We start from the raw sequence: 27410 nt of genomic DNA, 5'->3' as shown, positions 1-27410 counted from the left end.
CCATACTCTGCTGTTGACTGTACAAAGTAAACAAACTGAAAAATGAGTGTCTTGCACAATTAGTCATTTTAGGTGTAACTTGAAACAAGAGTAGAAAGGCTCAACATAGAAATTCCTTTTCATTTAAAATTGAATGTCTGTTTAAGCATGAACTCTTATAATATATTGTGTGTTTTCCGTAAAGAAACCTTATGGCTGTTAAAGAATATCAACTTTTGCTTACAGTATCCATTTGTGCCTGCTGTCCTGGTTGTCGGGAACTGAGCCCCTTACTTGTCTCTCTAATGTGATAAGCACTGGGTGCCCATAACTCCATCAGAAATCAAGTCCTAAAACTTTGATAAATGTTAGATAAATGTTAGAATAAGATTTGCTGCATTCTTTGATTTCTTAGTTTGACTTGTCAATTACTGATATATTCAAAATGCTGTGTGTACTACCCAGAGTACTAGTTATATTGCATGTCCTCTAAAAATAACTTCTGCCATCTTCTGTCTGCAATAACTGAGAGACTGCGCTATCAGTAGTTGCTTATTTTAACTCCAGTGTATTTTCATTGACTGTTCTACAATGCCTACCTCGGCTTAGAAAAGAGCATCCTTGGGTATGCAAATATCTAACAAATATAGTTTGCCTTTTCTTTCTTCGGAAGCTATTCACGTACATTGCACTTGGTTTGGATAGCTTTTTTTCATTTTAAAGCCCTTCATCCAAAACTGGAAGCAGAATGTATATCACTAAAAATGAAAATGAAAACATTTTAATCCGAATCCTCAAAGAATTGTTTGGTATCTCTCCAACCTGAGGAGTCCAGGTTAGAACTCTTCCAGTAGTGGTGTCTCGTAGTGCAGTTAGTGACCTCAGTCACTGTAAATCCTGAAGCACAGAAAAGTGCATGTAGAGAAAATTTAATATAAATGGATATGTTTACAAAATATTTATCTTGCTTTAAGAGATTAATATTGAGGGTTGGAATACCATATTTCTTACAGACTACTTACCAGATCTTCACATTTGTACTTTCTTCAATGCACACCCTCTTTTTCACCTCCAACCCTCTAAAAACAAATTAGGCAGAAATTAATTCCACCATACTTGACAAAACCAGTCCCTTTGCTATTAGCATTTTTGGATTTGGTGGGCTGATTTCAGTCTCCTAGCTAGTGGTGGTTCATGGTTGGGGGGGATGTTCCAGCTGGAGAGCTAAACCTGTATTTGTATATATGTAATACAGTGAGGTGAGTGAAACTGAATATATAATACAAAGGAATTTCAGACTCTTTATTTCCTTTCTACACAGGGAAAATATTTATCCCCAAGCAGAAGCCTGTACAGTCTTTCATAGAAGAAAAAGTCTCTCTTGATCCAGAACTGGAGGAAGCTTTAACAAGTGCTACAGATACAGAACTGTGTGATCTTGCAGGTTAGTTTTTAAAGCATGGGTGTGTTTGTGCATATTCATAAATACATTGTAATTCTGTAGTAACTATTACTATATCTTTGTCACCTGAAAACTGGTAAAGCCTGAAGGTCTAGTTGTTTTAGAAAGTGAACCATCTCACGTTACACATTTTTGGAGGTTTGCAGAAAAAGCATTGTACAAATTATCTCCCCCATACAAAATTATTCACCATTTTATTGTTCTTGGATGTAAATAAGTAAGAAATGTGTTAAGAGCTCCCCTAAACGGGCTGCCCTTTTTTTTATTATTATTGTTTAAGTAAATGTGTGCTACATCCCTTCCTCAACTGTAGAGATGTGACATTGCGTGCCTTGTAAAACTAGCTTCAGACTGACAAAGCAGCAAAGGGTATGGTTTACACAGGTTGAAACTCTGTAATCCAGGCTTCCCTACTCCAGCAACTCCGTGGGTGCTCTGTGGCTGTAGAACTCCTGGAAGAAAAAACAGCAGGCTGAGGTAGGAGCATTGCCAGACTGGGAAAGACTGAAGCCCCGGACACTGGAGCAGCGGTGACCTGGTGTCCCAGGGGCCAGGGATGAAGCTGGCATTGATGTCCTCTGGTCTGGCAGATTCCCTGGCTTGGGACTGGTGGATTGTGGAATATGGTTTAAACTGCACACTTGACTCTGGGTCATGGTGTCTATTGGTGGGGTTTTGATGATGGTTTTGGAAAAGGGCAGGCTAAATAGAACATTAATTACTTTAATGTTATTAGAATTAGTACACAAATGGTGAATGCTTTTCATTAAACAACTGACATTTTCCAGCCAGATGCAATTATTCATCTCTCAAATATTCTTCAACGTCTGAATTTAAAGAGCAGGGAACAGTAAAATTCTTCTCTTACAGCTATCCTGGGAATGCACAACTTGATACCCAACTCTCAGTTCTGTGATGTAGTAGGAAGCAGTAATGGTGTCAGCAATGAAAGCTTCACAGGTGAGTATAGTCCAGATCCAAATGAAAGCCTGTGTACAATTTCAAGTGTCCAGTCATTTTGCTACTGCAACATGAACTATGTAATATGTTACATTTATATTCTTGATACAGAAAAAGCATTTAATTTTGACTAGGAAACTAAGATTTTTACATCAAATAATAAATTAGATGAGCTGTGGAAAGAGTGGAAATTAATAAAAAGAGATTAAATATATTCACTTTATATAATAGGAGAATGAGTGAACATGGGTGTTTGTGATTGAGTCTGGGTTTTAATATTTCTTCTTTGAGTGCTTGTTCATGGCGATTCCAATCAGGTGTATGCACACCATGTGCATGAGCATCAGAAACTTTTTCCCCCTAGCAACTCCCATTGGGTTGGCTGTGGAGACCCCTAGAATAGCACTGCCATATCAGGGCACATATACCACTGCTGACCCAACCCCTCCCTCAGTTCCTTCTTATCTGTTGCGGCATTAGAACTTTCAAGCCTCTAGTCCCTAGCAGTTGATTGTTGATTTTCATTTTTTCTTCCTAATGGTATTTTTCTTTAAAGAATTCATAGGAGGTGGGCAGTTGCCCACAGAGAGTTAGCCCCTCTGGGCTCTGGGGCATGCCTAATGTCCTAGGGTTTACGTCGTGCACCAAGTAGAAACAGCCTGTGCCCAACAACTATCCACATGGTACATGTCTCTGTTGCTTAGGTGAAGAACATCACACTGAAAAGTGTGAAATCTTTATTGGTTTTAAGCCCTGTACAAGAAAAGACCAGTAGTACCAACTCCAGCAGCTTCTCATGGAGGCAGCATTGAGACCTCCCCAGACAGAGAAGATGGAACCAGGTGCAAGCCTGATGCAGAGTGCCCTGGCCTCTGTGTGCGAGACCACACCAAAAGCAGGTGCTGCTTAAGACTCTTGGTGCCATAGCCCACTGGCTCTGATTGACTTCGCTGACACTGCATAGACTTCAAGAGAGCAGAGGCAGATCACCCCACAAGACATGACCGTGGCAAGACCCGGCACAGCGCAGGCAAACCCCCATGTGTGAGGCCTAGGACTTGCCATCAACTCTGGCCCCAGAAGCGGTGCCTACCTTAACACTTGTAATAGATGCCTCGGGCCTGGAGTGGGGCTCCCACTTGGGGAACCTAAGGACCCAGGGTTTATGGTCCTCTATGGACGTGGCTGTTGACATCAATCTGAAGGAGCTAAGGGCAGTCAGACTGGCCTGCCTGGTATTCTACCTTCAGATGGAGGTTCTCTACATGTTGGTGTGCACAGAAAATACAACCCTGATGTTTATATTAACAAGCAAGGGAGTACAGCGTGTCTCACCTTTTGCCTCGAAGCCCAAAAAAAGGCACAAGATCCACTTGGAGGCTCAGTGCCCCCCGGCCTGCAGAATACGCTTGTAGATGCCTTCAGCAGGACCTTTGTGGTCCACAAGTGGTCGGTCAGAAGAGATGTTTTACACTCAATTTTCTGCGGGTGGGAGACTCCCTGTCTAGACCTATTTACCACATGGAAGAAGAATTGCAAAGACTTCCGCTTCTTCCAGAATCGCAGTCCAGGTTCCACAGTGAATGCATTTGCAATCCATTGGGGGAGGAGGCAACTATTGTATGTATTTCCCCCAATCCTCCTACTGCATCAGGTTCTGCTCAAGGCACACCTGGACAAGGCGTGCATGATCCTACTTGTGCCGGCATGGCCATGTCAGAATTGCTTCTCCATCCTTCTCACCCTGTCAGTGGAGGCCCCAATACCCTTTCCCCTGTACCCAGACCTCCTCGTACAACACCAGGGGCATCTCAGACACCCAGACCTGCACTCACTCAATCTCATGGCATGGAAGCTGGATGGCTCAATCCATTAGAGCTTCAATGCACAACCCAAGTTTGGGAAGTTCTTTTGAGAAGCAGAAAACCCTCTACTAGGAGAGCGTGCTTGGCCAAGTGGAGGGGATTTTCCTTCTGGTACACAGAGCAGGATGCTTCCCCAAGGAAGGCACCCATTCCAGTGGTACTTGATTACCTGTTGCACTTATGAATACAGGGCCTACCACCCTCCTCTGTTAAGGTCCATTTAGTGTCTGTGTCCGCTTTCCACCGAGAGTGCTCCCAATGTTCCCTTTTTTTCACCCAATGGTAACCCATTTTAGGAAAAGGCTGGAAGGGTTGTAGCCATACTCACCTGTATCCGCATGAGAGATTAACTTAGTGCTCAATTTATGGGACCCTCTTTGAATCAATGGCTGAGTGTTCATTGCTTAGTCTGTCCATGAAGGTGGCTTTCCTGGTGGCCATCATGTTGGCAAAGAGGGTATCCAAACTATGAGCTCTTTGATCGGAGCCCCCATACACGGTGTTCCACAAGGACCAAGTGCAGCTGACCTTTTTACCAAAGGTGGTCTCCCAATTCCACCTTGGTCAAGGTATCTTCTTCTCGGTTTTCTACCCAAAACTGCACTCTAGCACTAGGCAATGGGTGTTACACACATTAGATGTGAGAAGGACCCTAGCTTTCTACATAGCCCGCATGAGACCATTTAAAAAAAATGCACTCAGTTCGTAGCAATAGCAGAGCGGATGAAAAGAGATCCAGTCTCCGCGAAGTGTATATCTTCATGGATAGTATGGTGCATACACACCTGGTATGATCTGGCAGGGGTGGTGCCCTCTCCAGTGATGGATCATTGGACTAGGGCACATGCCTCGTCCACTGCGTTTGTAGCACAGGTTCCACTCCAAGAAATATGTAGGGTGGCTGTGTGGTCCTCCATACATACATACATTGATGGCACACTATGCCATTGATAGGCTGTCTAGGGAGGATGCAGCTGTCGGTAGAGCAGTGCTCCATCTGTGATTCCTAACTAACCTCACCTCAATGGGGTAGTGGCTTGGGAGTCACCTGTTTGCAATCGCTGTGAACTAGTACTCAAAGAAGAAAAGACTGTTTCCTGTTCTTGTAACTGGTGTTCTTCGAGATGTGTTGTTCATGTCCATTCCAATACCCACCCTCCTTCCCCACTGTTGAAACCGAGGGAGGGATAGGGTCAGCGGTAGTATAAAAGCACTGATAGTGGTATAAAACCACTCTAGGCATATCCACAGCTTACTCTACGGGAGCTGCTAAGGGAAAAATTTTCCAGTGTTCATACACATGGTGCACATACACCTGATTGGAATGGACGTGAGCAACACATCTTGAACACCAGTTAGGAGAACAGGTAACTGTTTCTTTTGTAATCCAATTCCCCCTTTTTTTTTTTTTTTTTGAACAGCTGTGGATGTGACCAAAGGAGTTATTTTTAAAAAGTTGCTGAGTGAAAGCATGGCTGGAAAAGGACAGCATCATTTTTTTTTTTTTTTTTTGCTTTTTGGCAGGATGGGCAGAGGACAAGTTGACTAGATGTGGCAGATGACTAGATGTAATAACTTAATATATCTGATGGGTTCTCTTGATTCGTGTTCCTCCTCTTATATTTCAGATATTGTAAAAGGTGAAAGGATTATACCAGTTTTAGATGAACCACCAAATCCCACAAATGTGGAGGAGAGTTTGCAAAGAATTAAAGTTAATGACTCTCGCCTTGGTGAAGTTAATCTGAACAATATCAAGGTAACTGTTGGGAAACTACAATAAGTGCATTTTTTCTCACCTAAAAATAACTTTTCAGTGTGTCTTTTGTACAGGTTAAACCTCTGTGGTCTGGCAACATCAGTTGTCTGGCAAGACCACGGATGTCGCTAGACTAGAGAGTCCCAGTCATAGAAGTTCCTGGCAGCTGGGAGCTCAGCCGGCAGGCAGCCTGGAGGGAGGAAACCCACCCAGGCAGCGGCTAGCAGCCAGAGCAGGGCCAGGCAGGGAGCTCCACCAGCTGGGGGGACAGAGCCCCTGTAAGGTGGGGGACATGGATTCGCTGTCAGACGGGGGCAGAGAAGACCCTGCCAGCTGGGAGCGTGGAGCTACCACTGGCCAGACCCTGCTGTCTGGGGAAGTGGAGCCATCACTGGCATGGGGGCAAGGAAGCCTCTGTCAGTTGGGAGTGCAGAACTGCTGCCAGCCAGGGGCAGGGAGACCCTGCAGCCAGAGAAGCAGAGCCCACTGGCTGCTGGAGGAAGGGAACCCCATGGACCAGAGCGAGGCGGCAGCTGAGAAGCCCCACTTTTTACAGATAACTATTCTAGTCTAAATCTAATGTGGCACAGGTTTGAGTACAGTAAAGACATTGTATAGGATAGGTGATTTGAACAGACAGAGTCGAGGATACAGTTTTGCCCTTCATCCACATCCAACCCTGTGCTGTGGGACTTGGTTATTGATATCAGTAAGGTAGACCTGGTATCCCATTATATTTCTATGTAGAATAGGGAGGAGCTTAGTAGAGAAAAAATCACTATAATGTATAAAGTGTAATGTTCAAAAAGTGCACATTTCATCTTTAATTCAAGAACATCCCAATTCCAACGCTGAAAGAATTTGCCAAGGCTTTGGAAACCAACACTCATGTGAAGAATTTCAGCCTTGCAGCCACTAGAAGTAATGACCCTGTTGCTGTTGTAAGTAAGCTCCTCTTTTGGGTTTGGAAGTGGGTTAATTTGAACTGAAAGCTGTTTAAACACCCTTGTAATCCAGATCATGAAAACAGGATGTAAGGGTTAAAAATGAAGTTAAAGAAGCTTTCTGAAAACACTTACTGGAGGACAAGGTGGGTGAGGCAATATATTTTATTGGACCAACTTCTTTAAAAGATAATGCCTCACCCACCTTGCCTCTCTAATATCCTGGACAGACCTAGCTACAGTAACACTGTTTTAAAACTACTAGGTGAATGGGAAGTGGTTCTTCAACTATTTCATTTTAGACCACTTTGAGAGAGAAAGCATGGAGACCTCCTCCCTTCCAAAAAAAAAAAAAGTCTACTGCTGAATAGTTGTCAGTTTCATTCCATCAGTTTCATTTCCTGTATATACCACAGGTTCAAGAACCATTTTATTAAGATGTCTTAGTTCAGGACAACTATACTTTTCCTTGGTCCACCAAGAACTCCCACTCTACGCTTCAGGTTGGCTGCCATCAATCTTGCATTTTCTTCAGGCACTAATAATAAAGTAATTATCCACAGTTATAAGGTACCATACAGCACTTCCAATGCAAGCCTTTTATTTTTAAGGTAAAAACAGTACAGAAAAAAATGTTAAAAAAAAATAAGCTGTAGGTAAGCTTACCAAGATCATTCCCTCCAACATGGCCTTTTGTAGGAGCAGTTCTTCAGAAATTCATCAAAGGGGTTTCCTTGTGGTTTCAAAGTTCATCACAGCTTCAACTCAGAACAAGCATACAAGTCTTATGGGGCCCCAGTCAGCCCAGTCATTCCAGCTCTTCACTAAGGATTTGGGACCCTCATGGACCAAGCAGTTCTGTCCGTTTACTGGACCAAGAAAGCCTGTCCTTGCTATTTGTCCAAATCCTCTTTTTTTTTGTGTGTGGTCTATCCAGTCCCTGGACAATCCAGTTTGAACTAGTTATATGCCTATTTCTGGGAGGAGGTAGCTTCAAAGGACTGATAACTGGAGGGATTACCTTAGCACCCCTTCTTAGAGGAATTGCATACAATTACATCATAACACATACACATCTGCATTTTTAATACAATGGGCTCCAAAGCTCCTAATACACGAAGGTTTAACTTAATGTAATGTTTTGACCTAAATGAAATTCTGTTCCAATTTTTTCTACTTGAAATGTTGTCAAAATAGATGCATTCCTATGGAAAGTTTAATTTTGACAAAATGGCATTTTCCAACCAGCCATCATTTTGTGTACTTCATTGACAGTTGGTGGCTAAAAGCAAGTCTCTTATATTTTACTGTCTGATCAAATGGACAGAAATTATTGGTATTTTGGAAGTCAAATCTGGCTATACATCACCAAAAACTAATTTCACAGGCAAACAAGAAGTCAATTAGTTACCTTTTTAATTTTTACTATTGTATGCTGTGAAGGGTTTTCTGCAAAGGCTTATAAAGTGGATTTGGGCCAGTGTGCTAATTAAAGACAATTTACATTCTATGAAGGTTTTTAGTTTGCAGCAATGTAAGACGCAGGCAGTTTCCTAATTGTGTACTACAGAAATGAAACTTTTTTGCATTAGAAAAGTCTGTCAAATTACATTAAGCATCTATAAAGTGTTGCCAATTTTGGGCCACATTCACAGATGTTATAAATTTGATAGAGCGCTGTCTGGTCCTGTTTAAGTTTATGGTAGTATAATTTGCTCTTTCATTTTAATTATTTTTTTCCTGATTTCAAGGCTTTTGCAGACATGCTGAGAGTGAACAAAACATTGAAAAGTCTAAATATAGAATCCAATTTCATCACCGGAGTTGGCATTCTGACAATGATCGATGCTCTAAAAGAGAATGAAACCCTAACAGAGGTCAAAATCGATAACCAGGTGAGGCTATAATAGAATTATAGCGGAATTACTGTATTCTCATTCTAACTAATTGAACAAACAGATCCACCTTTGAGAAAACAGTTGCTGATTAGTGACAATTTCAAAAATAATAAAAACAAACCAATTTTGTACCTAAATAAATTTGAATGTTAATCTTTTCCCAATCTTTCCTATCCTGGTCACTTACTTCCATTAAAAAAAAAAAGCAGACAAAATGCCTCTTGGGACATGATGGGCTGCTTTTTTTGTCACTTATTCATTATTTTTTGTCATTCAGATAATTTCCCCAGCAAGCAGGAAGAGATGAACTCACGAAAAATAAATCTTCCATTGCTATTTAGTGCATATAATGATAAAGGATGGGGAAAGAGGAAAAATAGAATGTAGACATTAATTTATGTACAATTTTTAAAAAACTGTCTGGAGGTCAGGGCTAGCTAGGTAGAAATCTCCCTGATCACCCAAAATAAAAAGATTAAAGGGAGGCGGGGAATTAGCAATACTTAAAGTAGCTGAGAGATGCTTTTTAAACATAGATGAAATGGAAGAAGTCTGGCATGATCATGGCACACAGCTTCCCTTTCTACATTCCAGTGGGGCTGGTCAAGGTACTTCAGATGGCCATCTCACTGGAGCCAAAGCCTATTTTTTAACATGTATTAACTGGTCAGGGTAAACACTAGAGGCTGGAGTAGTTTGAATCTGTGATTTTCTCTGACCAGCTAAGACTTGTTAAAGTGGTTTTTCTTTCTGTGTTTTTTTTTTTTTTAACCAGACCTTTTTATCCTCCTCTGAGAGGTCCTTGGATATCAGAGCAAGAGATGGGGCTTATTCCTTTTCTGAGGCACAATTTCCTAGGAACTCTTAACCTCTCCAAAACAGGTTACCCAAGAAGGTTCTGGAATCCCTATCATTGGTAATCTTTTAAGAACAGGTTAGATAGAATAGTAATGTATCTGTGTTAGTCTGGTCTAGCTGAAACAAAAAACAGGAATATGTAGCACTTTAAAGACTAACAAGATGGTTTATTAGGTGATGAGCTTTCGTGGGCCAGACCCACTTCCTCAGATTAAATTGTGGAAGAAAATTGGCATGACCATATGTACCAAAGGATACAAACAAAAAAATGAACACATATGAAAAGAACAAATCAAATTTCAGAACAGAAGGGGGATGAGGCGGGGAGGTAAATGTCTGTGAGCTAATGATATTAGAGGTGATAATTGGGGAAGCTATCTTTGTAATGGGTAAGGTAATTAGCGTCCTTGTCAAGACCTATGTGTAAAGTGTCAAATTTAAGCATGAATGACAGTTCAGAGAATCCCTAGGGTTGCCTTATGACTGGTAGACCAGTACTTGGTGCCTTCTGCCTTTTTTTTTTTCTCTCCCTCAACAAACAATCTGGGAACCCTATGTGGTCCTGAAAGCTATCGGTTTTCATTTGTGTGGCCCTTAGTAGGCTTCAAGTTTGACATCCCTGGACTAGATGATCTGTTGAGGCCTCTTCTGGCTTTACATGTCTATGATTTCTGTATTGTTCTATTCATTTAAGAATATACTTCCTTTTCAGGTAACTGCTGAGCTTGACATCCTCAAGTGAGGATCATGGAAAATTGTGGTTAACTGCCCTGTAGATTCCATTGCTTTGAATAAAAAGAACCAAATATTTTTAAATATTTTAGTTTAGAATGTGTTGATGGACTTGTAAACAAGCTTGTATAACTAATAAGCAATATAAAGACTTTAACCATGAAATCTATTCTTCAGTTCCTATATGAAGAGTTTTAGTCCAGAACTGTCCATGTGCCTACGCGGTCTTATAATTTAAATGTTATTACAGCAGAAAAACATAATTTGATATATGCCTTTTTATTTTCATTAAGATGCAAAAACAAAGTCTTTTTTGCTGCTTAAAATTTTGTTGGCATTCTTTCTTGCCAGATTTGCTTAGCATTCTACATAAACAATGAGAGATTCTGACAGAATTTGTTAAATATTGTTAATAATTATGCTCTTACTCAGTGGTGGCAAAGGGAGAAAACTTGCTTTTAATGGGTGAGACTATATAAAACCCTTTAACTGAATTTTCATGCTGATTTAAGTAAGGGATTTTTTAATGTTCCAGTTTACCTTTAAAATGTTAGTCCAGCAGGTCCAGAAATGTCTCTGGCCATTAGTATCAAGCAGACTTGATAGTATTCTGGGGCTGTCCTATTTGCTGTGCTCTAGGATGCACAGTACCTTTTAGGAAACCCAAGAGTGTGGGGAAACTTGCAAGAGTGCTACCATTAGAGACATCAGATAGGCCACACACAATAAAATATACAGGGAACCAACAATGGGGAGGAGGAAAAAAGCATATAACTGAAAGGTATGAAGATGGGTGTTTCAAAGGTTCAATATAATATTCCGGTAGGTAACCACGTGACATTGGTGCCAGGTTAATTTTTGATGATTGGTGCTTTTAAAATAGAAACCAGCCAGTACTCTGAATTTGTCATGTCTTTCAAATCAGTGTTGTAATGTTTGTTAACAGAGGCAGCAGTTGGGAACAGCTGTAGAAATGGAAATTGCCAAAATGCTTGAGGAGAACACAAATATCCTTAAATTTGGATACCATTTCACACAACAGGGACCACGAACCAGGGCAGCTGCAGCTATCACAAAAAACAATGATTTGGGTAAGACCTCTCTGTAGACTGTTCAATGGCACAGCTAATGTTTTTGCTTTGTGTTTTAATTGTGAGATGAAACATGATTAGTGCTCTTTCAGTTTTCTCCTTTACATGAGTCCTATTCTACTTTTTTTCCCCTCTTTTAATTTCCTTCTTTTATTCAATTTTCACAGATTTTTCCATGTTGCCAAGCTAGAGTCTAGAATTCTTCAGTACCCTTTAAAATAGCTGTTGAGAACCTGCAACCTGCTGCTTCATTTCATCTGGCATGCAGCATATCTCCCCACGGTGGGCTGGAAGTCCCAAGCCTTTTTCCCCTCTCACCCATCCCCGGCTGGAGCAGTGAGTGCTTGCTCATCAGCATGTCCCTGAAGGCCCCCAGGCAGAAGGGTAATCAGGGAAATGCCATGTGCTGCTCCCCACTCCCAGACTGGCTCTGCAGCTTCCATTTACTGGGAATTACAGCCAATAGGATCTGTGGGGGCAGTGCTTGTTGGTTATGCGCAGCTTGCCTATGAGCCTGACCTGGCAGATGCTTCTGGGAGCAGAGCAGAAGCAGGAAAGGTGGGGAGCCTGCCTAGCCTTGCTGTGTCATTGACCAGTAGACATCTGAGGTAAGCATCACCTTCCTGCTTCTTAATCCCCTGCTTCAGGTTGGAACCCCCTCGCAAGCTCAATTCCCTTCCAGATCCTGCACCCTCACCCCAACCCTGAGCCCCTTTCTGAACCCAAACTCCCTCCCAGAGCCCACACCCCATGACATACCCCAGTCCTGAGCCTGTTCTACACTCCAAACCCCTGGACCTCAGCCAAGAGCCCCTTCTTGCACCCTGAACCCCTCATTTCAACCCCTGCCCCAGAGCCCATAATGCCAGCCCAGAGCCCTCATGCACTCCTGCACCTTCCACCCCTCATTTCTGGCCCCAAACCAGAATCTAGGGAGAAGCCCCAATATGGTGCACACTCTCCCCCACAGGTCTCTATGTGGCCCATGACACGTGCGTGTGCGTTTGCGTGTGCGTGTGTGTGTGTGCGCGCGTGCGTGCGCGTGTGTGAGAGAGAGAGAGGATGGAGATATATATATATATATATATCTATATATCTCCATCCCTGATTGGGGGGGGGGGGGGAAGGATCCTACCACTCCCCTGCTCTAAAACTAGAAAGAATAATAAAGAGATGGGAAATAACGAGCAGACTATGCCTAATAAGTTTCAATATAGATCTGGCTTTGACTTGCATAAGATTCAGTATTTCTTTTAAAAGGATACATTAAAATTATGAATTTTTAAAATAGTCAAATTACCTTGTCTCTTAGTAGATGTTAATTCCCGGATTCCAAAAGGATTAAGAATATTTGGTGGTTTTGCTTTGATGTACAGAAAGGAAAAATCTACCAGAATCTTGTTACTGTATCATCCCAATCAATTGACTTGATATAATGGATAGTTGCTTAAATTCAAGTGAAGGGCATATCCCTTATCTTGCAGCCAGTGTGAGATGGGAGGCCAGCCAGTCCACCTGCTGATTAGTACTCCAATGGAGAGACTAAATTAATCCACACTGCCAGTACACAGTACCACAGATGCAGCTAACTGAAATAATGAGGCAACTTGAAGCCTAGTTATGAGTGTAACTAGAAGATTTACTCAGCGTTGCTTGGGTCCTTAACTCAAATACGATTTTTGTTTTTCTTCATATAAATCATTGTTCTGGGATTGGGGCTTGGGACGAGGGTTCAGCACGTAGGCTGCCCTGGGAAGAGAGGATTGCCCGAGCTCTGTCACCACAGCAGCTTGGGATCAGATGCAGCTGCAGTGGGCACAGCGGGGGCAGAGGTGTATGACCCCAGCTGGGTGACAGACAAACTTTGTGAAATATGTAGTAGATAGCTGTCCCTTTCTCCATCCTTGCCCCCTGCTGGCCCAGTGTGGTTATAGCTGTTCCAGTTCCCATCTCTGCCCCCCCACTCCAGTCATTTTACAGGCAGTCCCCGGGTTACGTACAAGATAGGGACTGTAGGTTTGTTCTTAGGTTGAATCTGTATGTAAGTCGGAACTGGCATCCAGATTCAGCTGCTGCTGAAACTGACCAGCGGCTGACTACAGGAAGCCCGAGGCAGAGTTGCCCTGCCCCGGGCTTCCTGGAATCAGCCGCTGGTCAGTTTCAACAGGCTGAATCTGGATGCCAGTTCTTACATACAGATTCAGCTTAAGAACCCCAGGCGTCCCCAAGTCAGCTGCTGCTGAAACTGATCAGCAGCTGATTCCAGGAAGCCCCGGGCAGAGCAACTCTGCTTCGGGCTTCCTGTAGTCAGTGCTGGTCAGTTTCAGCAGTGGCTGACTTGGGGACACCTGGGGCAGAGCAGCTTGGGTGCTGCTGGGTTGCTCCAGTAGCGCCGCTCCTCCCCAGCAGACCAGGGAGACGTGGAGCAGCTTTTCTCGCCCCGGAGGATGGGGGCGGTGGGACTGCAGCGCATCTGGCGTCCCGCCGCTCCAGTCCTCCGGGGCGAGAAAAGCCCCGTTCGTAACTGCGGATCCAACATAAGTCTGCCTGTAGTTCATTAAGCCTTCAGCTAAATAACAATAGTTAATTTCTCCATATTAAACAGTTAGGTTTTTAAAGTTGGTTTTTTTCCCCTCACTATGTTGTTCCTTTTTCTGGTTACGCATAGATATACCCACTCTGTGGTGTAAGAGGGGCATCTCTTCAGGACTGGAAGCAAAGCAGGTGCTTGCCAGAATAGTTTCCAAGGGACCAAAGAAGCTTAGTGGATGGAACCTGTTGAAAGCAGAGGGCTGAGGTTTGAGCAGCTGTTGACAGGTCAAAAGGTTCTCATTGACGAAAGCTCTTTGTGGGGAAGATGAGAGCTGTGAAAATCCAGGGAGAGAGGAACAGGAGGAAAGAAATTGTCATTTGAAGGGAATAGGAAGCCACCTGACATACTACATAACTACCTCTGAAATGGCCTACATTTGAGAACAATTGACTCGATCTTTTCTCTTGCATCATCATATTTCAAGCACTTCTCTGCTTGTTGTGACCTTTCCTGTTTTGACCTGTTCTGATTTTAGCATTTAATTGCTGAAAATCTATTTCTATGTTTTTCTATTGATATCTTGCCTTTTTTTCTTGCTTTCTTAGTCTGGAGTATACGAATAAAATTTTCTGCAAATGCCTTTTCATCTCTCCAGCCCTGACGCTACAGAGACAGGTTATTGTGAATACCCAGTTGGGTATTGAGCACTGAAATGGAAATGTTTAGTCTCGCATCACTGTCTTTGTACGTTTCTCCTGACAAATTGTTTACAACTTTTCTCCCCTTGCTTCTCTCATGCTGTCCTGCACCCCTGTGCTTGTTTGCCCAAGACCCTGTGCCAGTTTATTTCTAACTGTGTGATTGGATTACAGTGAGAAGGCCCAGTAGATAAAGTATGAACCACTTTATCTACTTTTGCAATCAAACTTAAAAAAAAATTAGTGAGTGAGAGAGTCTAAGCATGTAACTGTTTAAAGATCTGTAGGTTACTACTCATTTGAGAAGTAACATTTTAGGCTTTGATGGTAGGTGTCTATAAGACTTGTCAACTCCAAATCAGAGCATCAGTGGAGTATCATTTCTAGCAGTGAAAAACAATTATCCCACTCTGATTGTACAAAATAGCATTAAAATTTTAAAGTCCGTTTATTTGAACAAAGCAGAAGACAGGCAACTTAATTTATGTAGAACTAACAGATACTTAATCACATGATATAGCAATATAAATTATAAATGTATTTAAACTACTGTTAATATTGGGTTTGTTTTTTGCAAATATATAGTAACTTCTAATTTAAAAAATGTGGAAACATCTTATCTAACTTGAGGCTTTTAAACTCGTAATCCACTTTCAAATTTCTGTATGTGCTCAGAAAAGAAGTTAATTTGCACGTGAAAGAGACCACAAGAAAAACTCATTATTTTACTTGTACATTAAACATGAAGTGTACTCCAGTCATTCAGTCACTATTACATATTCTTTTAATTGTAAACAGCATGTGAGTTTCAGTAACTTTATTCACCAATCTTTGGTTCATTCCTTCTGTAATTTAGTCTTTTAAGAGATCTGAAAATGTATTCATTCTAATAATAGAAGATTATCATATTATAATATTAACACATGTTCAGTGCAATTTTTTACTATTACTTAAAGTGTTCTGAAGCTTTTTGTATATTCCTAATTAACTATAATTAAGCACAGTGATAGAGAATGGTATATATGAAGTCAAGAATAACTGTTAAATCTGTTCACCAAATTTCAACTCATATGACATCATATATTCTTTAATTCTTGCCATATAAATCTTAAATTCTTCATGAGTACAGGCAGTCCCCGGGTTACGTACAAGATAAGGACTATAGGTTTGTTCTTAAGTTGAATTTATACGTAACTCGGAACTGGCTCCAGATTCAGCCGCTGCTGCTGAAACTGACCAGGGGCTGACTACAGGAAGCCCGAGGCAGAGTTGCTCTGCCCCCAGCTTCCTGGAATCAGCCACTGATCAGTTTCAACAGCGGCTGATTCTGGAGCCTGGGACAGAACAGCTGGGGCGCTGCCGAGTAGGTCCCCCCAGGACCAACCCGGCAGCACCCCAGCTGCTCTTCCCCAGGCATCCACAACAAAAGCCTGGTCTGCTGGGGGGGGGGGGGGCTGCGCCCCCCCCCCTCCCCCCAGCAGACCAGGGAGACCCGGAGCAAAGCCGCAGAGGCGGCGGGGTCCCGTGCCTCTGCGGCTTTGCTCCTGTCTCCCTGCTGTGCTGGGAGGCAGTCCCCCCCAGCACAGCAGGGAGACCCGAGCAAAGCCGCACAGGCAGCGGAACCCCGCTGCCCGTGCGGCTTTGCTCCTTTGCCCCGGAGCAAAGCCGCACAGGTGGCGGGGTCCCCCGCCTCTGCGGCTTTGCTCCTGTTTCCCTGCTGTGCTGGGGAGTCCCCTCCAGCACACCAGGGAGACCCGGAGCAGCTTTTCTCACCCGGAGGACGCGGTGGCGGGACCGCTGCGCTCTGGGCGGTCCCGCTGCCCGCGACGTCCGGGGCGAGAAAAGCCCCATTCGTAAGTGCGGATCCGACATAAGTCAGATCCGCGTAAGTCGGGGACTGCCTGTATTGGAATAAGTTACTCAGTTACTAATGAGCACATTTGAAATTATGAACAGAATTAAATGTTAATTAACTGCTTTTCTTGGAATTAAATGGTTAAAAAGTTAATGACTATTAATTGTCCCATTAGCTATTACGATATTGTGCAGATTCTTAAGACAGTCATTACAGTTTTTATAATTGTATTTTCTCTTTCCTTATGAACACAGTTCGCAAGAGAAGGGTTGAAGGAGACTACCACTAAACTTTGTGGCTGCTAGAATTGTATTGTGTGAAGATTTCAAAAGTCCTCAAGGCTCATTGTGGACGTTGGCAATCTCAGACTTCATTTACCTGGGTAGAAGGGAAAAGACTGGAAACCCCATTCCTTTTTAGTAAAGTTATATTTAGATCTGTATGATATGCATCACATTTTTCAGTTTGAGACATAGTAACAGCACCAGACTGCAAAATCAGTTTGAGAACTTTTTTGTATTTCAAGACTTTAGGTATACTTTCCACTAAAATAATGTAAATTGTGAAATGAGTGTAATTCTTGTCTATATTCAAAGAATGACTCATGAAGGGATCAGTGAGCAAACAGTGGAGTATGTTTCTGATAGGAAAGCTGGGGATGTTTATTTAAATGGAGGGATTTATATATTTTTGGGAACAATGTTTCAGAGAAAAGGGATTCTTCACACAGAACAATTGGACTCTTATTTTGTAGCTATTACTTGAGCTCTCTTGTTCACATACACTGAACATAAATCTTTCACAGCTGTCAGTTGCAGTTCTTCCTTTTTAATTTTTTTGTTGATTGGTTAATATGCTTTCTTGATACTTCAATAAAGCTTAAAAGTCATCTCTTTTTTTATGTAAACAGGAATTGAATAAGGGCTCCATTATATTTTGGAGAGCTAATTAAAATACGAGGATGAGTGTCCTGAAAAATCTACATCTGTACTAAACTAAACAAAAAAAAAGAGAAAAAGCGTCCAAAGTAGCTTACCTTTCTGAATAGTTAGAGACAGTACTTTGTTCTGATGTCTCTTAACTGGACTTCAGATTGATTTGGTATGTTCATCAGCATTGTTTATATTCTTGTATAAAAATTTGTATCTAAATACCTTAAGTGACATAGGTGTTTTCTAGCAGTAGTGGACATGCATTCTTTAAGAAATGCTGGTAGTGTGCATAGGAAAAGCAGTTTCATGCATTTTAAATCAGGCTCCTGTGGCAGCTTGCAACTAAGAAATCCTGTTTTAAAGCTAGTAAACTGAAAATAGCTGTCAACCATACTTTCTGTGAAATAGTGACCACTGTGTTAGATGGATCTTTACCTTCCACTGTGAAAAAAGGTCCTCTTGTCCCATCATCACAACAAACTTTACAGAAACTTAAAAAAGGTAGTGTTTAATCCGCAGGGGGTACATTCTTGCTGTTATTTCGAGCCATTTGTTTTAAAAAGAAATATTTAGAGCTCTGTTTCTAGGAAAACAAATTAGTGAACAAAAGTCACTTCTGTTTCTGTACATAACAGCATAGACTCTTAGGTTTTATTTGTGCTACTTTTGAATTGCACTATACTTGATTACACAGTATTGACCATTAGACCATAGCAGAACATGTTCCAAGGAATTGGACAGTTTATTTACAGTAACTTTTATAATTCAACTAATGTAACTTTCCAGTGTCCATAAAATGAACATAATTACAGTATATTTTTGTAAAAGCCATATAGGTGATGTGGAGAAAAAATGGGATTTTTGCATCATGTTTAAGTAGAGTCTTAATTGTAAAACTTGTTCTTTAGAAAGGTCCCCTATTGTGTCTATTTCTGTGTTACTCCAAATCACATTTTAGGTCTTTAGAAAGTACAGACTTCAGTCTGAAAATGAATTAAAATTGTACGGCAAATACAGTGCAACTTTTACACTATATATAGCACCTTCAATGAAGAGATAACTAAGTTTTATAAGGGTGGAAAAATGAATTACCATTTCAAAAGTGGAAATGTTGTGATTAATTCTGAATAAACATCAGTGTATTGTGGCCTAAAAGACATGGATGTAACCATGTGAAAATGAAAGGAAGTTGAAATGAATGTTATTGAAAAACCAAAGATTTCCTACTCTGCACATTTTTTAATAGACAGAAATGTGAATTGTTGGTCATAAGAGATTCCTTTTGCCTTAGTTTACAATATTTAATTTTTTACATAATTTAAGCAGTCTTTGTGAGAATGCTATCCTAAAGTTTAAGTTCTTGTACATGTACATGCAAACTCATTTTAAAAGCTAAATGTCTTTTCAAGAGATGGTGCTATAGAGGTGTGGCCAAAGCATGGTATACAATTGAGTTTTCTGAAGCTATTTTACGGTGCCTAATGTTTAAAACACCAGGTAATAATTTTGTGTCAAATCAGCAAAAAGCAGAAAAACCTTCTCTTCCTTCTGTTGTCTAAAGTGTGCATATTTACAAAATCTCATTTTTGTAATACCTGTTTTATCTGCATCTAGGCATATTAGCCGGTTGCTTTATACTTGTAATTGAAGATAGAGGAGGAAAGTGAAACGCAATGATGTGGGGGGAGAATTGGTAACGAAAAGCATTTCTTGTTCTCTATGCTACTTGTTTGAATTCTGTCCGGCTCATCAGTGGCGTAAGTGGAAATCAATGGTTGGTTGAAGACACTGTGGTCAGGAGTCCTGTCACAGTTGAAAGTTGTGCCAGATTCTTAATGGCATAGCACCAGTGAAATCAGTTTGATAGTTCTGTTATGAACGGCTGAGGGGCCACATGGCGGCAGCAACCTTAGCAAAGAAATCAGACAGAGTGAACATAGAGAATGAACCATTCAGGCTTGTTCCCTCCAACTTAGGTTTGAGATACATTTGGAAGACCAATATAAAGATGCTTTAATAATTGCTGCTTTTGTGTGTGGATAAATAAAGGAATCCAGTCTCCAGAACTGTCAAGTTACCGTAATCAAACTCAGCAAGCAAAGCTGACTTCTTGATTTATGGACTTCAAATATATAGTAAGCTCTTGGATATGATGAGCTCATATTTTATCAGTGGTATTTCTATAGCAATAAATGACTATAAAAAACAGGGTACTTTTCCAAAAAAGGTGGTGATTATGTGCTTTCTTTAGTCTAATTGATTCATAGTTAAATCACTTTGCTTTTTAAAATATGCATTAAATCTGGAAATCAAGTAACCACACACTTTGATAGTTTGGGGTTCCATTTTTAATATACAGAATCATAGACTAAATATGTACCCCAAACATTCTACAAATTATCTACTTACAATTATACTCTAGAAAAATGTCCTCATCATCTCCACAGCTTTTAAGTATGAATAATGCTGATTGTAAGCTATGAATTACAGAGTCTGTTAAATTTAAGTTTCTGTTGAGGAAACATGAACTGAGTATTTTAGCATATCAGCACTGTAGGCTGTCAAGTTGTATTACATTAAATTTTCTGAAACATATATTGCTTGCTTGTTTTTAACAGAGCATTATTTAGCAGAAAGACTAAGCTGGTGTACACTTTGTGCTCCTGCTTGTATTTTTGTATTTTGAGAATGTTTATGCCCAAGCAGCTCTTCTGGGAATCAACAGCTGTCATTGGCTAGGATTTAATTTTCCTGGGGGGGGGGGGGAGCCGTAAGCACATGGCAGAAAATAACTAATAGTATCAAACTGTTGTCAGTCCAGTTCCATGCACACAGCCATTTAAGCCTATAAACTAGATTTGTTTTAGCTTCTGCTCATTCTGGTTAAAAGGGGTTAAAAAACAAGCATGGTGTCATGCTAAGAGTCTACTATAGACTACCTACCCAGGCAGAAGAGGTGGATGAGGCTTTTTTATAAAATAACTAACAAAATCGTCCAAAGTGCAGGATTTGGTGGTGATGGGAAAATTCAGCTATCCAGACATATGTTGGAAAACTAACACAGCAGGGCACAGATTATCTAATAAGTTCTTGGACTGCTTTGGAGACAATTTTTTATTTCAGAAGATAGAGAGAACTACTGGGGGGAAGCTGTTCTAGATGTGATTTTAACAAATAGGGAGGAACTGGTTGAGAATTTGAAAGTGGAAGGCAGCTTGGGTGAAAGTGATCACGAAATCATAGAATTCATGATTCTAAGGCGTGATAAAAGGGAGAATAGCAAAATAGAGACAATGGATTTCAGAAAGGCAGATTTTAGTAAACTCAGAGCTAGTAGGTAAGGTCCCACAGGTAGCAAGGCTAAAAGGAAAAACAACTGAAGAGTTGGCTGTTTTTCAAAGGGACATTAAGGGCCCAAAAGCAAACAATACCACTGCATAGAAAAGATAGAAAGTATGGCAAGAGACCACCTTGGCTTAACCAGGAGATCTTACATGATCTAAAAATCAAGAAGGAGTTATATAAAAAGTGGAAACTAGGTCAAATTGCGAAGGCTGAATATAAGCAAATAACACAATTATACAGGGGCAAGATTAGAATGGTGAAGCACAAAACGAGCTCAGTCTAGCTAGTGACTATCACGGCTCACACATCGGACTCCAGGCAGAACTTCCCCCTTCAGTGTGACAGCCCCTTATCAGGGAACCCACTCCAGTATAATAGCAGTGTGACTCCTTTCTCAGGGAGTCCACTCCAGTGCGACAGCCCTTTCTCAGGGAGTCCTCTTTCCGCCACTCTGCCTTCAAGATGGTGCCTCTCAGGACCTGTCTCTGCCATGAGCCCCTAGGAGAGTCCACTTCCTCTGGACTTTCAGGGCCTCCTCTCCCAGAGGAAATAGTGCAACTCTGTTCTCCATACCAGAGCATCTCTCAGCCAGCACAAAACAGGAGGGTTCATTGAGCTTTGATTGCAGCAAAGGATCTCTCAGGCCTGTAGGCTTGCCACTCCCCCCCTCAGCCCAGCACATCTGAGTCTCCCCTGCAGCCAAGTGGGCTCTGCCTGCTCTCTCCCTGTTCTGTTCAGAACCCCCCTACAGCAGCCCCTCCCCTTTCCATTGTTTTCTATCCAGGTAAACAGGGTCACCTGGGCCCCTCTCTTCTTGCCTCTCCTCTCCATCCATTGTTCTCCCCTGGCTGAAACCAGCGGGGCATATCACCAAGGTCTCCTATCTGCAGCTCATTGTTCTCCCTCTGGCCAGAACCAGTTGTGTCATCCGAGCAAGGGTCTCCCAGTCATCAGTCTCTGGAGCTCCAGGTGTGTGCTGTTCCCTGCAACAACTCCTCCCTTTCCCCTTACCACATTAAACTAGTAACACCCAGGGACACTGAGTGCCCTCCTGCATGCAATCTCCCTACCTTTCAACACCCAAAACTCCCCCACTTCTTCACAGAGACATAGTGACAAGAAGACATTCTATACATATTAGAAGCAAGAAGAAGACCAAGGACAAGGTAGGTCCATTGTTCAGTGAAGAGGGGGAAACAATAACAGGAAATTTGGAAATGGCAGAGGTGCTTAATTACTTACGTGTTTTGGTTTTTGTCAAGAAGTTTGATGGTGATGGGATGCCTAACATAGTGAATGCAAGTGGGAATGGGGTGGGTTTAGAAGTTAAAATAAAAAAAGACAAGTTAAAAATCACTTAGAGAAGTTAGATGTCTTTGAGTGTGCATCTACACACTTCATTTAAATTTACATGGCTGCCATGCTGAGCCGATCAGCTGTTTGTCGGCTCAGCACGGTAGTCTGGACGCTCCTCGGTCGACATCAAAGGCATTTGTCGACCTCACAGGTAATGCCTTTGATGTCAATCGCGGAACGTCCAGACTACCGCGCTGAGCTGACAAACAGCTAATCGGCTCAGTGCGGCAGCCATGTAAATTTAAACGAAGCGGCGATTATTTAAATTGCCGCTTCATTTTCCTATGCCGGGTAGTCTAATCTACATGCCTCTGTCGCCAGAGGCATGTAGTCTAGACGTACCCTAAGAGTTTCTTCCCATGAGCAGAACGAATTTTGTGTTGTGCACCAGTACTGGGTTCATGTCGCTTGTTTGGATGTGCCACTGTGGCACTCAAGTTATTAATAAATATTTTATAAACCTCTACCCTTTCCCTCTGCTGCCATGTCTCCTCACCTTGCTCCATCAGCTCCCCTTGTGCCTGCTGCCTCCCAACCCCTCACCTTCCTCTGCTGTCCTGACTTGGACTCCTGCCCTTCTCACTGCTCTCATCCCTTCTGAGACCTGCCCCCCTCCACCAGCCCTTCTCTCCCCCCGTGCCCACTCCTCCAGTAGCCCCACTCTGATCATGTGAGCCACACCACCTCATCCCCTCTCCTAGCACCTTCCTCTACACATCTGCCCTGCCTCTCTCCTCTGATGCTGATCCCTCCCCTGCAGGTGTCTGCTCTTCTGCTTCACCCCGAGAATCCTCTGGCACCTGCACCTTCCCTTACCCCCGCACCCTCCTGGTGCCCCCCTTTGCCCTCTTTTTCCCTGATGCCCATCCCCTCACCACCCTCTGCCCCTGTTCCTCACATACCTCTGTGCCCTCACACGACTTGCTCCATCCCTGGCTTCTTCATGCCCATCCCTTCTTTCAAGTCTTCTTCCAGCACCTCTCCCCTTTAGCCCCCAATGCCCTTACCCTCTCCTCTCCCAGCATCACCTTGTCCCACCTCCCACTGATACCTCCCCTCCTGCCCTTTTCCTCAGTCTCCACTTGGCTGCCTGGCTAGGGTTGCCAGATGGTTGAAACAAAAATACTGAACCCCCCCCCCCAAAACACACACACCACCACCACCACCACACTGGGAAAAAATTCTGTTGAAGGAAAAAAAGGGGGCCGGGGAGACCAAAGTTGTTGAGCAAAAAAAAAAAAAAAAAATTAAAATGGAACAGCATTAAAACAGCATGTCCTCTTTAAGAGTGAGTGCCGGGATATGAACAGGGGAGAAGTTGAGCACTAAGACCCAGGGGAAGCATTGCTTCCCCTACGTCTTTTGGCCAGCAGCCATTTTGTGCCGGCAGCCTTGGGGAACCAGGTAAGCATGGGGGCTGGAGTTGGGGGACTGGGGGTGGTGGGAGGCAGGGTGCTGAGTGTTTGTAGGGTTGCCAGGTGCCAGGCATTTTCGCCTCCTGGCTGGGGAAAAAATCAGAAGATACCGGACATCTCAGGTGTCTGGTATTCTCTGAAATTTTTTTTTAACCAGACAGGAAGCGAAAATGCTAGACTGGGTGAATACTGGACACCTGGCAACCCTACACCTGGCATTTGTCTCTCCTCCACCCTGTACCTTGGTACCTTCCCCTTTCTTCTCCTGACCTGCCCCCTTCCCCTCAGTACAAGCCCCTTCCTCTCCCACCCCTTCCCCCATTTTCCTCCAAACCCCCACCCTACCTTACCTTCTTCCTTCCAGTTTGCTGTGCTGGAGTCCGTGATCGGGCCCCAGCTGCTTCCAGAGCTCCTGACCACTTGCCGGGCCTGGAGCTGGGTCGCACGGTTTTAAAGTCCTGGGCTGAGAGGTCATGCCACGCCCAGGCATCTCCCTCTCAGCTATTGCGCAGCGTTTCAGCACGCCGCGCATGCACTCAGGGGTCAGGGAGGACATTCTGGGGCCGGGGGGGGGGGGGGAGAAGGATGCGTGGGAGGGGAGGCCAGGGCTGGGGCCTGCTCCAGGCAGGGCTGCGGGAGAGACCCAGCTCCAAATATTGGTGGAGCAGGACCCCCAGCTCTGATATTCCTGGAGCATGGGCACCACGAGCCCATATAACTCACCGCCTATGAATATGATTACAGAAATTACACCAAACTGAGCAAGTTTGTTGCAGACATCCTTGAGGCTGAGGAAACAGTACAAAGCACTGACGCCTGAGGGTCACACGACTGCAAGAACGGCATTGCAGGCCGCCTTAGATGCCACTGAAATAGCTGCACGTTCTACAGCAACAGCAGTAGTAACAAGGAGGGCATCATGGTTTAGCTCCACTCCATTCCCCCAGGGAGATTCAATCTACAGTAGATGATCTACCTTTCAACAACCAGAAGTTGTTTGCAGCTAACACCAACAAAATTCTCCACTCTGTGAAAGATTCCAGAGTGATGCTTCAGTCTTTGGGGATCCCCAACCAAGTACCAAGAAGAAGGCACTATAGTTATCAGCCCTACCCAAGACCTAGATACCCCCATATACACGACACTACAATAGACAAGACCAGCAGCAATAGAACAAAGGCAGAGGCAGAAATCAATGACGATGCCCTTCCTCTATTCCCAACAGTCACACTAGTCCAACAAGCAAGGTTGGTCATCAGAGCGAGGGTCTGGAGAGCCTCTCTCCTATTCCCACCCCATCGACGCAAGCAAATCTCTTCCAGCATCCATTATTGCCTTCTTCAACAACTGGCAACGTATAATCCTTGATTGATGGCTCCTGCAGATAATCGATAAAGGCTACCTTATTCCCTGTGTGTCCATACCACCTTTCCCTGTTCTTTTTCAGGGACCACTATCACGCAATCCTTCTTCAACAAGAAGTAGAGCATCTCATACACATAGGGGTGATTGAACCAGTCCCCACACAGTTTAGGGCAGTGATAGAAATGTAGCCATGTTAGTCTGGGGTAGCTGAAACAAAATGCAGGACAATGTAGCACTTTAAAGACTAACAAGATGGTTTATTAGATGATGAGCTTTCGTGGGCCAGACCCACTTCCTCAGATCCAATAGTGGAAGAAAATAGTCACAACCATATATACAAAAGGATACAATTAAAAAAATGAACACATATGGCAGGGATCTCCAACCTTTTTAGGCACAAGATCACTTTGAATTTAAGTGCAATTCAAGATCTATCTCAAACCGAAATACGCTTGCCCTGCCTCTTTTGTGCCCCTTCTCCAAGATCCCTCCCCCATCCTCCCTCACTTTCACCAGGCTGGGGCAGAGGGTTGGGGTGCAGGCTCTGGTCTTGGATTAAGGGATTTGGGGCTCTGAGCTGAGTTTGGCGGAAGACAGGGTGCCAGAGGGGGTTCTAGGTGCAGGCTCTGGGAGGGTGTTTGGATGCAGGAGTGCTTGGGGATAGGGCAGGGATCTGGGGTGCAGGAGGGGGTTCATGACTGGGGTAGGGTTTCAGGATGTGGGCTCCGACTGGGCCCTGCTTACCTCAGGTGGTTCCTGGGTGGTGGTGCAGTGGGGCTAAGGCAGGCTCACCCCTGCCCTGGCCCTGCACCACTCCCTAAAGTAGCCAGCAGACTCCATCCCAAGTCCTGTTGTGCCCCTTCTCTGCTCTGTGTAGATGGGATACAAGGTGGGAGAGGGGGCACATTGACATCAGCACCCCTCTTCTCCCTCTCCTGTCCTGCACAGCAAGCAGGAGGCTCCTAGTGCTGGGGAGAGGCAGCTCCAAGGCAAAGGGCAGGCAGTGAGTAGCAGGAAAGGGGAAGGGCAGCTGAAGTGCCTGCATTTGATAGCCTCATGGCCAAACCAGTCAAAATCACCTGTCAGAGGTTCCAAGATCTACCAGTAGATCCTGATCTACTGGTTGGTGACCACTGGTTTAGGGGGAAAGGGTTCTACTCCCATTACTTCTTGACTGAAAAAAAGGCCCATTCTAGGCCTTTGAGCCCTCAATAAATCCATTCAGAAACAAAAATTCAAGGTGGTAACACTTGCTACTATATTACTGGTGTAGAAACAGGATGATTGGTTCTCCTCCCTCGACTTGCAAGATGCATACTTTCACGTTGCCATCCACCCTACTCAAAGGTGTTTTGTTTTCTTTGTTTCGTTGTAGCACTACCAATACAAAGTGCTTCCATTTGGATTCTCTATGGCCTTGAGGGTCTTCCCAAAGTTGCTGGTGGTTGTCATAGCATACCCGAGGAAACAGAGTTATCGTATTTCCTTACCTAGATGACTGCCTCCTCAAACTTTGCTCACACAACGATACCTGCCGTTCTCTATCAGTCATGAGACACCTATTCCGACACCTGGGTTTTCAGGTAAACAAAAGGAAATCATGCTCTCTCCTATACAAAACATAGAGTTTATAGGCGCATGCCTTGATTTAACAATGGCCACTACATCCCTGCCTACAGACCATTTCTAAAAAATTGTGGCCTCGATAAATACCTTACAATCCAGCCCCTGCACTGCAGCACTTGAATGCCTTCAGCTGGTGGGGCACAAGGCAGTGTGTAACTTCGTAGTCTGCACGTGAGATGTTTACATAGCTAGCTATCCATCCTCGATCCAAATCCCTGACCCCTCCAGAAATAGCAAAGGAATCCTTACGCTTGTGGCTGAGCCTATGGAATCTTAGTTCTGGAGTCCCCTTCCACCCACCAGAAGCATCTGCCTCCATGACAACAGATGCCTCTCGTACAGGATGGTGCACTCACAATGACATACCTGCCAGGACCTGCAGTCCAGCACCGACAAGAACTTGCACATAAATATCCTAGAACTGCGGGCAGTCAGGAATGCATGCATCAAATTCCTCCCATTCATCACCAACTGGCACATCAGACTGTACATAGACAATGTAGCAGCAATGTTTTTACATTAATCGTCACAGCAGAGCCCGATCTCGAGCACTTTGCACAGAGGCCATAGCACTTATGAACTGGTGCCTGAAATACAACACCATTATCACCGCAGTGCATCTTCTAGGTGCCCTGACTACAACTGCAGTGGAGTTCTCCCTGTTGAATATCAGTGGCAAAGGAACCTGTACATATTGGCGGACATCTTCTGCCAGTGGGGTCACCCTACCAACAGCC

The 27410-nt window shown here is 43.4% G+C and overlaps 1 protein-coding gene across 3 annotated transcripts in view; it reads left to right on the top strand.

The window, feature by feature from the left end:
* Positions 1-20161, top strand: part of LOC102444907 (tropomodulin-3) — a 53959-nt gene extending 33798 nt beyond the window's left edge. For 2 of the 3 annotated variants that reach the window (XM_075897250.2, XM_075897249.2), the window contains exons 4-10: positions 1301-1423; positions 2312-2401; positions 5895-6025; positions 6859-6966; positions 8721-8864; positions 11404-11548; positions 16889-20161. In XM_075897250.2, the coding sequence (XP_075753365.1) occupies positions 1301-1423; positions 2312-2401; positions 5895-6025; positions 6859-6966; positions 8721-8864; positions 11404-11548; positions 16889-16923 (776 nt within the window). In that variant the 3' untranslated portion in view covers positions 16924-20161. Of the gene's footprint in view, positions 1-1300; positions 1424-2311; positions 2402-5894; positions 6026-6858; positions 6967-8720; positions 8865-11403; positions 11549-14686; positions 14826-16888 lie in introns of all 3 variants that reach the window. The other variant, XM_089782030.1, reaches the window with a different exon arrangement.
* Positions 20162-27410: the final 7249 nt, after the last annotated feature.

The sequence above is a fragment of the Pelodiscus sinensis genome, chromosome 14 (genome assembly GCF_052426305.1).
Source record: "Pelodiscus sinensis isolate ZL-2025 chromosome 14, ASM5242630v1, whole genome shotgun sequence".
NCBI lineage: Eukaryota > Metazoa > Chordata > Testudines > Trionychidae > Pelodiscus > Pelodiscus sinensis.
Note: the sequence above shows the minus strand (reverse complement) of the source record. Positions and strands in the feature narration are given on the sequence as shown.